The following is a 13,552-nucleotide window of genomic DNA, read 5'->3' on the forward strand; positions in this document are numbered from 1 at the left end:
GCGGTGTTGCTGAAACGGTTTGGTGCAAGATTACATTTCATGGTATTGCCTACATAGTTGGAGCAGTGTATCGTGCACCCTCTGCCTCGCCTGGGTTGCTGGAAGACCTAAACACTTTCCTACGTGCAAATGTCAAAGCAGATGCAAGTTTAATAATGAACGGTGATTTTAATTTTCATCACATAGATTGGCAAAACCCATGTACTGTTGGCTTCAATTCATCTAGAGTAGAGAAGCTACTGGAGCTTATGTTCATATATAATCTAAATCAAATTGAACAAGAAGACACACAAGTAACGGCCACATCGCAGTCATTGTTGGATCTGGTGTTTGTGTAAGCTAAAGTAGGTGCTTATACTGTTAACGTTGAGAATGGTATCTCTGACCACAAGATGGTTATTGTTACAATCACAGTGGGAACAAGCGTTTGTTTCAGGCCCTACATCCCTGACCATTAAGGATTATGGACGCGCGGATGATGTTTCCATCCTTGACTACCTGGACTCTGCGTTTGGCGACTTTGAAATTGATTTCCATACTAAAACAGTAGAAGAGTTGTGGCAGAACTTTAAGGTAATTGTACAACACTGCAAGGACACCTATATCCCTAAACGCGTAAAGAAGACAAAGCACCGAAGCCCCTGGATAACCAGGAACATAATTCATATGAAAATAAAAATAAAAAGAGTACGTAAAAGCAAAAATAAATCTACTCATGTTTCCTGACTTCGAGCTGAGTTGAAGCAAGCCCTGCAAGATTCTAAAAAAAAATTCTTCAATGACACGCTTAGCCGCTTCCTCAGAACATCACCGCAAAAGTTTTGGCGATACTTCAGTGATAGGAAGGAAGAGGTACAGGAAATCAGGAAAGACAATAATGAATGAAGACCAAGGTTTATGGAGTTTTTGGGGAATCCACCTGAGAAATACACCAATTCATTGTGTCATCTCTTATATATATAAGGCACAACCAAGCCTCTTTTGCATTTGTGAATAAGAGATCCATACAGGCCTTAAATGTCACAAATTTAGTTAACGTTTTTCTTCTGTTGTTGCCTTTGGGGAGTGTTTGTTTATCTACAAGAAAATCTTTTGCAGTGTATTTTCACTCTAGGCTATGTGTATTTACATGACTACAGCTGCCTTATACTATATTTTACCGACAGGTTTGTACACATTTTCTCAACTAGGGTATCTTAAAAACCCAAGGCCTAGGACTTGGTCACTTTGCCTCACTTTTCTCGTGGATGGATACTTTGACATGCTAACAAAACATGGTCAACAGTTTCTGCACTATTTCTTCACACAATGTACGAGTGTCGTCAATAAGCTTTTCTCTTATAACACCACGTTTTCATAATCACATATATGATCTGGCTTAGTATGTTGGTAATGAGCACTTTGAATTATAAAATTTATATCTGAAGTTCAGTCTTTTTCTGTTTTATATAGTTCTATAGCTGGATTTTGTGCATTGCATCTATCCAGATGCTGTTTCTCGATCTCTCACTTTGAAAAAACATTTAATTATGGGGTTTTACGTGCCAAAACCACTTTCTGATTATGAGGCACGCCGTAGTGGGGGGGCTCCAGAAATATGAACCACCTGGGGTTCTTTAATGTGCACCTAAATCTAAGTACACATGTGTTTCGCATTTCGACCTTGTGCTTAGCAGCCCAACACCATAGCCACTAAGCAACCACGGAGGGTATCTCCCACTTTGAGTGACGGTGTTAATTTAGTAACTAACTACTGGTTAATTCTACGGCTCATTTTCTCTACAGTGGGTTAGTGTTTTTACATATTTTTTTGAATGCCTTCAAAGCAGGAAATAAAGAAGCAGTATATAAAAGGCTTGACATAAAAATTGTAACAGCGCAAACACATGCAACTACAAAGTACCAAGGACGAGACACAAGCGCTGACTGTCAACTAAATTTTATTGATGAAATACGGATACCTTATATAAGGGGAAAGGCAGAAGTGAAGGGGGGAGGGAATGATACAATCGGGGAAAATGACATTGCGCATCGATGAACGAACGTGCCAGCAGACAATGGAATCAGGCGCAGGAAAACAAGAAAACTAGAAAAAAGTAAAAAGTAGAAAAAAAGGCGATGGATACTAATATACAATCAAATCAGTAAGCGGTCGCTTCCAAAAACTGAAGCTCTGCAGCAAAAAGCGATACAGAGGGGTACAATACAATACAAAAGCGATACAATTTTTATGTCAAGTATGCACCAACTCGCCCAGAAAGAAGTTTTAATGATATAAAAGGCTATAGTGCTGTTTCCAAATCCACGCAATCTGTACTATAGGCTGCACCATTTAAAATATTTCCAGGAAATTTCTATCATGACCAGTGATACTCGGCATGGAACACCACCTGCTGTTACATGGTGCACTCTTTTTTTGTTCAACCACCTGACGGTGACAAAGTGCAAGTAAACTGAGCAATTCGAATACCATAATCACAGGCATACAGCTGCACGCACTATGAACAATGTTTTCTGCAGTTGTCACTCAGGCTTGCCTATTCTGCCTAAAAACAAAGTTTGTAACATGACAATTAGTTTATAAACTTTAAGCATTACTGCCATGTATGTCTCTGAATACGTGTCAACCTATTGAGTGAACTCTGGTGTAGGTCTTGCAGCTCACGATATATACTTCGTAACGATTATAAAGGCCACATGGAAAAATTTAATTATGCACAGTACCTCCGTTGATCTGTGGCAGTATTTTCAAGTAATCACTGTCGGGGATATGATCATTCTCATGAGATTTTACGTAACAGGGCCCCCAGTGCATCATCTACTACAGGCGTACTTGGAACAGTGCACAGTGTGGTTTATCTATGCGGGGAGTACTGCTAGCCATAAACGGCGACCCATTTGGGGCAGAATTACATGAAATCTCACTAAGCAATTGTATCCACGAATGTGATAATTAAAAAATATTGGTCCTGATGAGTGTTTTAAGACCTATATAGAGTGTTATGGAACCACAGTATATCTAATACCTTGTTAGAACAATGCTTACATGCTAATAAAGAATACAAAAAGAACAAGGTCTGATGACAGGGGAAGGAACTTTCAGGCCAACTATTGTAAACTTGCAGAGGTTTCTACAATGGGTCTATTGAGTAGTTAACTAACGTATTGAAGTAGCTTAAGATACAAATGGCAAGAATTGCATTGGATACAATTGGATCTGTTATAGTATCTTGTATCTGTATCTCAAATACTTATTGCCTTAGTATCTTTATCATCATACATTTTTAAAGTATCTTGGCCCAGCCCTGAATACGTACTAGCCATAGTGATGCCCATACTATACAGGAAAGGAATAAGGGCACTTTACCCGTTGCGGTGGCGGAAAACCAAGGACAACATGAATTCCTACAACGAAATTGTGAAATGGTACCGACTAGAGCGAAGGACTATACCGCCACCTCATCCGGGCTTGACCCGTAAAGACGCAGTTTTATATCGACAACTTCAAACGGGGTCGTTATTCACCCCAGTGCTGATGAGGGACGTGTGTCCAAGTGTTTATGAAAGTGATCTTTGTTGTGTGTACCGAAAGGAAAGAGCCACTGCAGCTCACATCCTTTGGGACTGTGCTAAGAATCCGCACGAAGCTGCAACGATGACAACGATCCCGCCGCGGCTCGAGGCCGCAACGAGGTGCTATGACCAAGATGTCCAAACCCAGGCCGTCCAGCAGATCTCGGCGGCCCTCGAAAGGCAACGACCGAGCGAAACCGGAGGGAGGCTGCCACCCCAAAAGAGGGGCAGGCGCGGTCGACCAAAGGGAATAGTGCGGCCGCGGCCGAAGTACAGGCGCCACAGGCCACGAAGACGTCATGGCTGCGTCACGGTAACGCCTCCCTAACAGGGGAAGGCTAATCGTTCTGCAGGCATTCACAACAAAGTTTCTTCACTCACTCACTCACTTGCACAGACGGTGTTCAAAATGTAAAAGATTAGATAGTCAAGCTTCAGTTGAAGGTCAGTCTAAAATCGACTGCCTGTTCTTGTGCGAGAGAAAACTCCACACGACGGGAAGGATTGCTCACAATAATTTGCACATATGCTGACGAAGCACTGACGGATAAAGCGACCCATGGTGAGGAAAATAAAGTTACACTTGATATTAGTCGAACACAATTATAAAGGTAACATGCACTCATGAGCATCTACCATTGTTTGAGACATCATTAAAATAGCCTAGACGTCAGATCAGAAAATTAGACACCCCAAAAGAGGCTTCTGTGTCTTCACTGCTGCTGCCATTTAAAAATTGTGTTGCTGAGTTGACGAAAGGACCAATTTTTCGACTTTCTATTGAAGAAGTGCTAAGAGCACTGGTGGCTAGTTTGAACAATACTTCCAGTCGAGGTTTTATTTTTCAAGACTACCCAATCTACCGAAGATTGTCAAATCCGCCAAATTGTGAAACTTCAGTCATTTCAGACTGTGCTTGACGTTGCTAGTAGAATAATGGAAATGTTTAACGATACATAGAAATATTGTCAATCAGATTGATTTCTGTAAGCATGGTAACGAGAGTCAAGGTCAGATGCAGGTCAAAAAATCAATTTGTTTCTTTTTAAAAATTATGTTTCAGATTTTATTTGCAAGAAATCAAGGCCTTTCTCCAATCAAAAGACTACAAACAAATTATTCTAATTGAGGCATGATAGTTATAAGGCTTCACTTTTCCATTTGCACTCGACCAATGAGGATCAAAACCACAAGTTTTGCTTAGATGGTGAGCTCTCCTGGTGTAATTGCAAGCAAGCACAAGCCCTGGCTGAGTCTACACCAGCTCATTCTCCAACTTTCACCAGTGCCCAGGCCATGCTTCTAACCTGAATGCCTGACTTATGAAAAGCTGTTGTATTACTACGCCCCAAAACAAAATTTACTTCACACACTACTGTGGAGACACTGCCACTCCTATAGGCATTCTGTGTTTCGGCAAGGGCCACAAGGACTTGGAAGAAGTTCTACAGGAAGCTAGTTCACAGGGGTTCTTAGGGTATCACCTATGCTGAAAGAAAATTTTGAAATTTCACTCTTCTGGAAAGACTAGTCTACGTTCTGGGCAAATTTCATGCAAATCAATCATTTGTGATAGTAAAAAAAAAAAGTGCAGAAACCTTTAGCTTCGATTTAGCTTTTTTTCAATACTCAGCCATTTTTACTGCTTATGCACAAAAATTCTTGTAAATGTGACTCAATCTCGACCAAATTTTGCATGCACAAAAACAGGATGTCGAACGAAGAAGGGACACACAACATGCGCAAACTTCAACTGGCTTTTATTGTGACAGCGCCATATACATACATACATACATATATATATATATATATATATATATATATATATATATATATATATATATATATATATACGCTTAATATAATACGCTTAATCAAATAAGTCACTAATGTTTTGTGCACACTTCGCCTGACAATGTGCAACAGCAGCCAGCCATATTGAACTGAGGTTTGCGGTCTTCTCTGCGGCAAAGCACGAGAGCGACGCAAGGTAAAGCTGCACATCATGAAATCTTGCTGTTGCCTCCCTAGTCAAGTCTTAGTTCGTTTACAGGGTCTTCATCACTGTTGCCCTCTTTGACATTCGCGACCTTTCTGCCTTCGATGGCTTCAAAGAAGTCGTTGGTCACCAATTATGATAATATCACTATGTCATCTTCAGCTGTGACGTATTCATCTGCCATTACACTTGCTGCTGTGTAACAAACAGTGTATGAATTGAGCAATTCCTGGAGCAGTGCACCAGGAATGTAGTGCTCAGTGACATCAGCACGCTCGTCAAGTGCGTTGCTAGCGTGGCCGTTAATGCTGGTGCAGAGCAGAGTTCAGTGGAATCTGCAGCGGACAGTGGCGGCACTGCTACATGGTGTTTCATGTAAAACAACTTAAATTCCTTTGTTGTCCAGACAAATTCTTTGTAGTGGTTTTCATTGTAGAGGCGTTCAACTGTATCTAGGTTTCATTGTAATGGGCAGCAATTTTGATTATGTGAAATACAGAAAACCCGAATCATCAATGTTCTCAACAAATATAGTCGGAATTCAAAATTTGTTTCTAATTATTAGTGAAAATTTTCTGGCCTCCTTGAAATGAATTTTCTATAAAAAGCAATATATGCTATCTTATAAAACTGCCCAATGTTTAGTATAAAGCCCTACCTTAAGAGACTTTTCCCACTTTCTGGGGGCACAGAATAGGATATTAAGAAACTGAAAAACATTAGAAAATACGAGATTAAACTTTATAATCTGTATATATTTGACCAAGTAAGCTTTATTATCAACGAAAATGGATCTCTAAGGCACATCCCTCCTTATTTACAGTATGAAGTTTCAATTCCTTCGGCGCACAACAAATATACTGTCCTTTAATGCGAACATTTCAAAATGTGCCAAAGGCACTGTGGCTCCATGATCAAATGGCATCGGAGTGGTAGATCACATATCACAAATCACCGATGCAAGCCAGACCATCATTATGCCACTGAAAACTGAGCCTTTGCTGCACAAATTTGGCCTTTCCTTTCTGTCTTGGTGCACATTCGGCATGAGATGAGAGGAGACACCTGGAAGTTCAGGGTGATGCTCTATGTTGCCCAAAAAGTGATGGTAGAAAAGTTTGTAATGCAGGCTTATCCTGTGCTGATTACAAACAAATATACGAGTCGGGTTGAAAGGAAGGTCTTATCTAGTGAAGCAAGACTTAGCACACATCTAGAGTCACTCAAAGCACATCCAGGTTTAAGTGGTAGATGCGGTCTGAAAAGTTGGCATGTGCTTCCATGATTTGCATACACACACTGTTACATCGAACGTGTGGTAGCGTTTCATCGAACGTGAGGCAATGTTGCATCAAACACGCTTCGATGTTGCATCGAACACTGCGCAAGACTGCATTGCGACTGTGTCTGGTAGACTTGAGTGTTTGTTCTGCACATGTGCGATGTGAGGTGATAGTTTTCTTTGTTGCTGCGACGTGGCCTGTAGGCCAGATGGAATAAAGATGTTTCACAAGTATGTCTCGCCGATGGTCGCAACAAACTGGTGACGAGGATGGGACACTGTAAGATGCACTGCAAATGGCTACGTCGGGTGCTACACTTGGCAAGCTGCCGGAGTTCGACCCAGACACCGGGGACATTGAAGTCTACCTCGAGTGACTCGAGTACTGCATCACTGCCAAAGACATTGCAGGAGAAAAGAAATCGCAGGCCTTCTTGACTACAATTGGTGAAAAGGCTTATGGAAAGCTCAGGGGCTTGCTTCTTCCAAAGACGGCCAGCAAAGCGACATTCGAGGATGCCGTTGGTGCACAGCAAAAGCACTACATTCCCAACAGTTATAGGTGACGGAAAGGTATTGCTTCCACCGACAAAAACAAGCGAAGCATGAAAGCGCGACAGACTTCATTGTGGGTCTCAAGAAATTGGCAGCAATGCGCACATTCGACGCGTTTCTAGAGGAAGCTCTGCAGGACCGATTAATCGCCGACCTTCAAACAGATGCTATATGCTGCCAACTGTTAGCCACGCCTGACGCTGCACTGACCTGGGAATGCACCTGCACCATCGCTGTGGCTATGGAAGCCGCGTTGAACGACACTCAGCAAATGGTCTCGACGAGAAACGAAGTTCTTGCTGCGGGCGTCTCCGACCTTCACTGGCAAAGACAGGCAACAGGACAGCGTCAACAAGCAAGCATTGGCAAGAACGCCAGGAGCAATGCATTCGCGAAGGCTGGAAAAATGGCGTCGCATAGGACTAGTACAAGTACCTTTGTGTCAGTAGTGAGTGAGTGATTTCCCATGGGAAAGGGCACACTTAGATTTTGCAGCTAAAGAAGGGAATATGTTATTGATTGCTGTGGATGTGTATTTGAAGTGGCTTGAAGTGAAAATTATGCAATCAATGACAGCTACGAAAACGGTGGAAGCTGTATATTTTCTGTTTACTTCGCATAGGCTTCCAGCTTAGGTTGTTACCGATAGTGGCCCTCATTTTGTTGCTGCAGAATTTGAACGCTTCTTGAAAGCTAACAGTGCGAAACATACGCTCACGCCACCGTACCACTCACAATCAAACGGGGCGGCCGAACAAGCAGTACAAACTACAAAAAAGCACTTCTTAAGCATCTACTAGAAGATGAAGGGAAAGGGAAAAGCCAATCGTTGCGGCACAGAATTGACAACTTCTCGTTTTCTTACTTACCTTACTTTCACAGGTAAAACGCCCGCTGAATTCTTTCTGCGATGCGAACTGATAACTTGGCTAATACCCCTGTCACACGGGAATTCAAAAGTCTTTTGAACAAGATTTATCCCGAAAAAGAGTTTCGCTCGCAGACACGCGACAGGGAGCGATCACTTTTACGGCTGAAAAGGAGTAGCCTCGAAACCAGTGGGCGCCAGCAATTGTCATATATATATTTTTTTAAATACTAAGCAAATACATAGTTTTCTGTCACTTTGGCTCATCGCAAAAAATAATTTCATGTCTTGCAGAAGGTGTAGTAAACCCAGCAATGCTCATTTTCTTCTGCAACCTTGCAAGCAGGTCAAACACTCTCTAAACTACAACAATAAATTTTTACATTAACATTTCTTAATCTGGAGTTGTTAAATTTATTTGAAAAACATGTAATACGATAAGTTTTCACTTCACATTTTGAGATACGTCAGTTTACTTTGGTCGATTTTGTTTCGAATGCTAACACCCCATTTTCCATATATTATGTTCAGAAGGAAACACTAAAAACATCATCAGTGCCATGTGTCTGCTGCGCAACACCTCTTCAAAAAAAAGTCTTTCAACTAGGTAAAAGACCGCTTACGTCAAAGAGTTTTTTTAGTGTTCGTGTGACAGCAGTATAACATTGCTTCAACGAAATGTTAGGAATGAACTGCTGGACAAAGTGGAGAGAATGAAAGCGTCTGGAGACAAGCAGTGGGGTATGTCGCAGTCATTTTCTGTCGATGATTCTGTTTTGGTGTGCTCAGTATGAGGCGAAGTTATTAAATGGGTGCCCATAAAAGTGACACATGTGAAATCGCCATGTACGTATTTGGTCCTTATCGGAAACTGTGTGTGATACGTATATGCCGATCATTTGCAAAGGGCTTCTCTGGAAACAGACGAGAACTCTGAGCCTCGTGAAACTGATTTGCCACATGCTGCAGAAGTGCTTGAGCCAAGTTCAGCAGAACCACCGGATGCCCCACTGGTACATCAACAAGAAACACCCAGCCCTGACAGTTCCCCATCAATCACCATCAGAAATGCTACCGAGAGCGACGGCCTCCGAACCATTGGGGTTATAGCCACTCGTAAAATCTATGGGAAGGAGTGTTACGTCGAACACACGGTAGCATTGCATCAAACACATTGCAGCGTTGCCTCGAACACGACGCAAGACTGCACCACCACTGTGATCAGTGGACATGACTTGAGTGTTTGTTCTGTGCATGTGTGATGTGAGTTGAGTGTTCTCTTCGTCACTGCAACGTGGCCTGTAGGCCAGATGGAATGAAGACGTTTCACAAGTACGTCTCGGCATTGGTAAAAAAAAAAAAAAAGAGAAAGAAATTAAAGCAGTCAAATATAGTGTTAGTACTCCTTTACCAGTCTTAGGAGGCATCACTTATTTCCCACATAAACATTCGTAGATGAATGTCAAATTGCCCTACATCCAACAGCAAGCCACAAAATTTCTGTAGTACAGTGTTCTTTTGGGGACAATATAGAGCAGCAACAAAATCATTTAGGCTTACACTTTTCTTCTTTTTGCAATTTCGCTGTGCTGCCTCGTCTTTTCATATTGATTTTCGCTGTCACCCTGCACCTGAAAGATGTCAAAATGTTAACCAGGGGTGTTCGAACAGTGAAATTTTCTGATATAATCGAATACAAAATATTTAAAAGTAATGACCACCGAATATAGAATATTTTCTCATGAAATATGAAGTTTATGCAGGGTCTGTTGGGTAAAAAAAAAAGGAATCAGGCTTATACTGGGTGTTACAGGTAACTTGAGCCAAATATTAAAAAAAAAAAGCAGTTAGCCGCAGCTGGGTGAAACAATGTGCATATTGTTTGCCATCATGTGGCGGTATTCAGAGTGTTATATTCTGCTTAACTAGTTAAATAACTAAGCTGAATTATGAACAAAGATTTAATATTTTCTTTAGGGGCAAGTGCATTTCATTACGTTGTAGATGGAGTTTAGAAACAACTAATCAGATATTTTGTGGCAATGTAGCTCCTGCATGGTGCTCTTTTCTGGCATTTAAAGAAAGCTCACAATAGTATATGGAAAAAGAAATAAAGAAAACATGACTGCACTATCGTATTACAGCGCTCTCAACTGTGCTTCGAGCAAATTAAGCATGTGCACGGCCTTTAAAGGCCCGACTATTGCTTATCAGAGTAATGCCGCCATCTCTGATAAGCAATAGCCACGCTACCGCATGCTTCATTGACCACTGAAAGCCACACATGCTTCCTTCGAGTGAAACGCAGTTGGGAGCGCTGAAATACAATAGCGCATGAGCACAGTCACATGTTTGTTTTCTTCATACTATTTTGCAGACTTTCCTAAGATTCCAAAATAAAGCACCACGCTAGAGGTACGTTGCCACAAAAAAAAATTCACCAACGGTTACGAAGCTCCCCGATGCAAAATTTGAGCACAGCTCTATATGTGTTTCCGTTTCACGATATATTGGCTGGCGCAGACAATCTGTCTCGCTCATGTGGGACGTTACAAATGGAGCAAGTACGCCACGACTGCCTCGCTTATCTGGAGATCGTGGAAGCCAGCACGTGGGTGACGTCTGGCCGCGATTCACAGCAGCCACCGCAGACAGACCTCCACTCATGCAGTGCTTTGTTTCCATACAGACGACACGCACTACTCTGGCACCATCTCGTAGCCATCATCGCCACAGAGCCCCTCTTGCCACAGCACTACGCTTTCCTTCTCATGCTTTCGCCTCTTCCGCTTTCTGCCTCATGGTTCCGCTGCACCCTCTTCCTCCATGCACTCTCTTTGCTATCGCCGTCTTCCACTGCGTTCGCTCTTTCATCCTTCACTGTGCTCATTCGCTCATTTATGAGGGACGCTGACGCTTGCCACAGGAATGAGCACCTAAGTGCTGCTCTCTAATAGGACATTTGTCCTTGAAGTGAATATTAAAGCTTTTTTCATAATTCATCTTAGGTAAATAACTAAATAAGCGGAATATAAAAAATACTCCGAGGAGTGCCACATGATGACAAACAATATGTTGTTGGTTTCACCCAGCTGTGATTTACCACATTTTTAAGATCCTTGGTTCAAGTTATGTGAAATACCCTGTGTACATTGACACACGCATGTAATACCGTTTGCAACTGGACTACCAGTCAGTTGAGGAGCCTGTAAATGAGAAACTACGTTCGGTTATCTAGTGAACCATGACAATGACAGTAATGAACCAAGAAAATAGCATATTACCGGATGCATACATAGTGTTGCGTCCACTAAAGGAAAGAAGTGTGACACTACAGCAACCAACATTATTTAAGAGAAATGCAAACATGATGAAACCTGCTAAATAAATCAGAACAAATTCGTATATAGGCAGCCTAAAAATTAGCCATTCTTACTGAATTACAGGAAATTACTGAGCAGAAGGTACCTGCTTCATGCGTTCACTCAGGAACTGGTGACCTTATGCAACAACTGCAGTTATCCAGCAGCATAATCATTTCGAACCGTTCTCGCTTCTATTGCTCTCTCCTTTAAGACTTCAATAAGTGCCTTTATCCCTTACATATCCAAATAAATGAATATTCAACTTCAAACAGTGAATTCTCGAATTAGATTCATGTTAGATAATTCACACACCCCTACTTTTAACTGACCCTTCTCTCCACACTGTAATGGCTTTGGCGCTGTGGGTACAGCATAAATGAAGAAAGCATGCAAAACCCATTTTTTGTTTTTCTAGTGCAAGTTATATTTTTAACAGAGAAAATTAAGGCTGAACATTTTTCTCGAATTTCACACCCAAACCATAATGCCAGTACATCAGTGGGGCATCACAGGTTTCAACAAATTTTGATTTTGCTCTTTATGCAGAGTAAGTCTCAAAACCTGCTCGGTTAAGCTTTGGTTCTTTTAGAATGCCGTATAGTCAATCTTTACTGATATGCAAATGAGTAGACGCTGTTCAAGTACACATGACAGCGAGTTTGATGCAGAAAATTCCAAGGCAGTGTTGCCAAAAGGCTTCAGCTTTTGTTTTTTCTGGCTTATCAACTTTCCGTCATGGCAAGAATGATTGTTGTGAGAGTATTATTGACTAACAAAGCTTAATATTCATCTCAGTGACCCATTAGACTACCATATTTAACACATGGCTGCACTGATTTGATGCAGCAGGTGTACGATGGCTAGGCATTTAAGAGATCAGTGGTCAAACAAGGGATGTCCTTGCTTCGCCGCTGTTGATCACTTCATCGCCATGTTCACCTTGTCTTTTAAGAGGCACCTGTTTCAGAATGTGCCATCCTCTGAGAGGCTTTCAAATGGGTGGGACCTTTCTAGGTCACCTGCATGGTTCTTTTTTAATTGCTATAAGGGAATCACAATGGGCTATTGTAATCTTTCAAGTAACCTTTTGTCCATTTAATATTGCTAGTAATCCCTTTCAGGGGGAATACTCCAGCATGGTTAAATACCATTATATTAATTAAGTGGCTGCAATGACTGCAGATGGGTGCACTTGCACAATTCAAGCTGTGCACACTCCCCATTCCTCACCTTGGTCCTGGGTGAACTTTGCTGGTTTAAAATGCTAAGCTGCCTATTTGAGAAGAACACTGTTCCTAGAAAGAATGCAGCAATCGGATGGCCAACTTTTTTTTCCCCCTTCACAAAGGTTATAGTACTGAGCATAAATATATATATATTTTTTTGAACATGTGATACTTAGTGCAAGCATGTTAATGCCGCACATGCATGTACTGCACTGTGCTGTTTCTTCCTTTGTGTTCACAGGAGCCACATAGCAGTGACATCACAGAGCTCTACATAGATGTCTATCAATAAACACAAGGGGGCTTTTTGCGTGCCTCCAGGAAACTGAGTAGACACACAAGTCGTCATTTGCGCTGTTGGCTCATGGCCACATGGAATAGTTCGTCTCATATTTTGCATGCAACCAACCAGGGTTGAGTTGATGTTGAGTTTAGGTAGCCCAACATTGGGTGTTGCTCAACTCAAGAAACCTTAAGAAACATATTTTCAAATGTTAGTACCCCTCCTTTACTCCTGTGACGAAATGCGAAAACACCTGTGTACTTAGATTTAGGAGCATGTTAAAGAACCCCAGGTGGTTCAAATTTCCAGAGTCCTCCACTACAGTGTGCCTCATAATCATGTTGTGGCTTTGCATGTAAAAACCTCGCAATTTTATTTTCCATCTTCCTGCAACCATAATT

At 41.6% G+C, this 13,552-nt stretch overlaps 1 protein-coding gene across 8 annotated transcripts in view; it reads right to left on the minus strand.

Moving 5' to 3' along the window:
* LOC142561553 (uncharacterized) overlaps positions 1-13,552 on the minus strand; it is a 35,730-nt gene that overhangs the window by 19,839 nt on the left and 2,339 nt on the right. For 2 of the 8 annotated variants that reach the window (XM_075673456.1, XM_075673455.1), the window contains exons 2-3: positions 9,838-9,908; positions 7,620-7,730 (exon numbers count right to left, since the gene is read on the minus strand). The exons of 2 other annotated variants lie outside the window; for them this stretch is intronic. In XM_075673456.1, the coding sequence (XP_075529571.1) occupies positions 7,620-7,640 (21 nt within the window). In that variant the 5' untranslated portion in view covers positions 7,641-7,730; positions 9,838-9,908. The remainder of the gene's footprint in view (positions 1-7,619; positions 7,731-9,837; positions 9,909-13,552) is intronic. 4 more of the 8 variants (XM_075673460.1, XM_075673459.1, XM_075673458.1 and 1 more) reach the window with 3 other exon arrangements.

The sequence above is a fragment of the Dermacentor variabilis genome, chromosome 1 (genome assembly GCF_050947875.1).
Source record: "Dermacentor variabilis isolate Ectoservices chromosome 1, ASM5094787v1, whole genome shotgun sequence".
Classification (NCBI taxonomy): Eukaryota; Metazoa; Arthropoda; class Arachnida; order Ixodida; family Ixodidae; genus Dermacentor; species Dermacentor variabilis.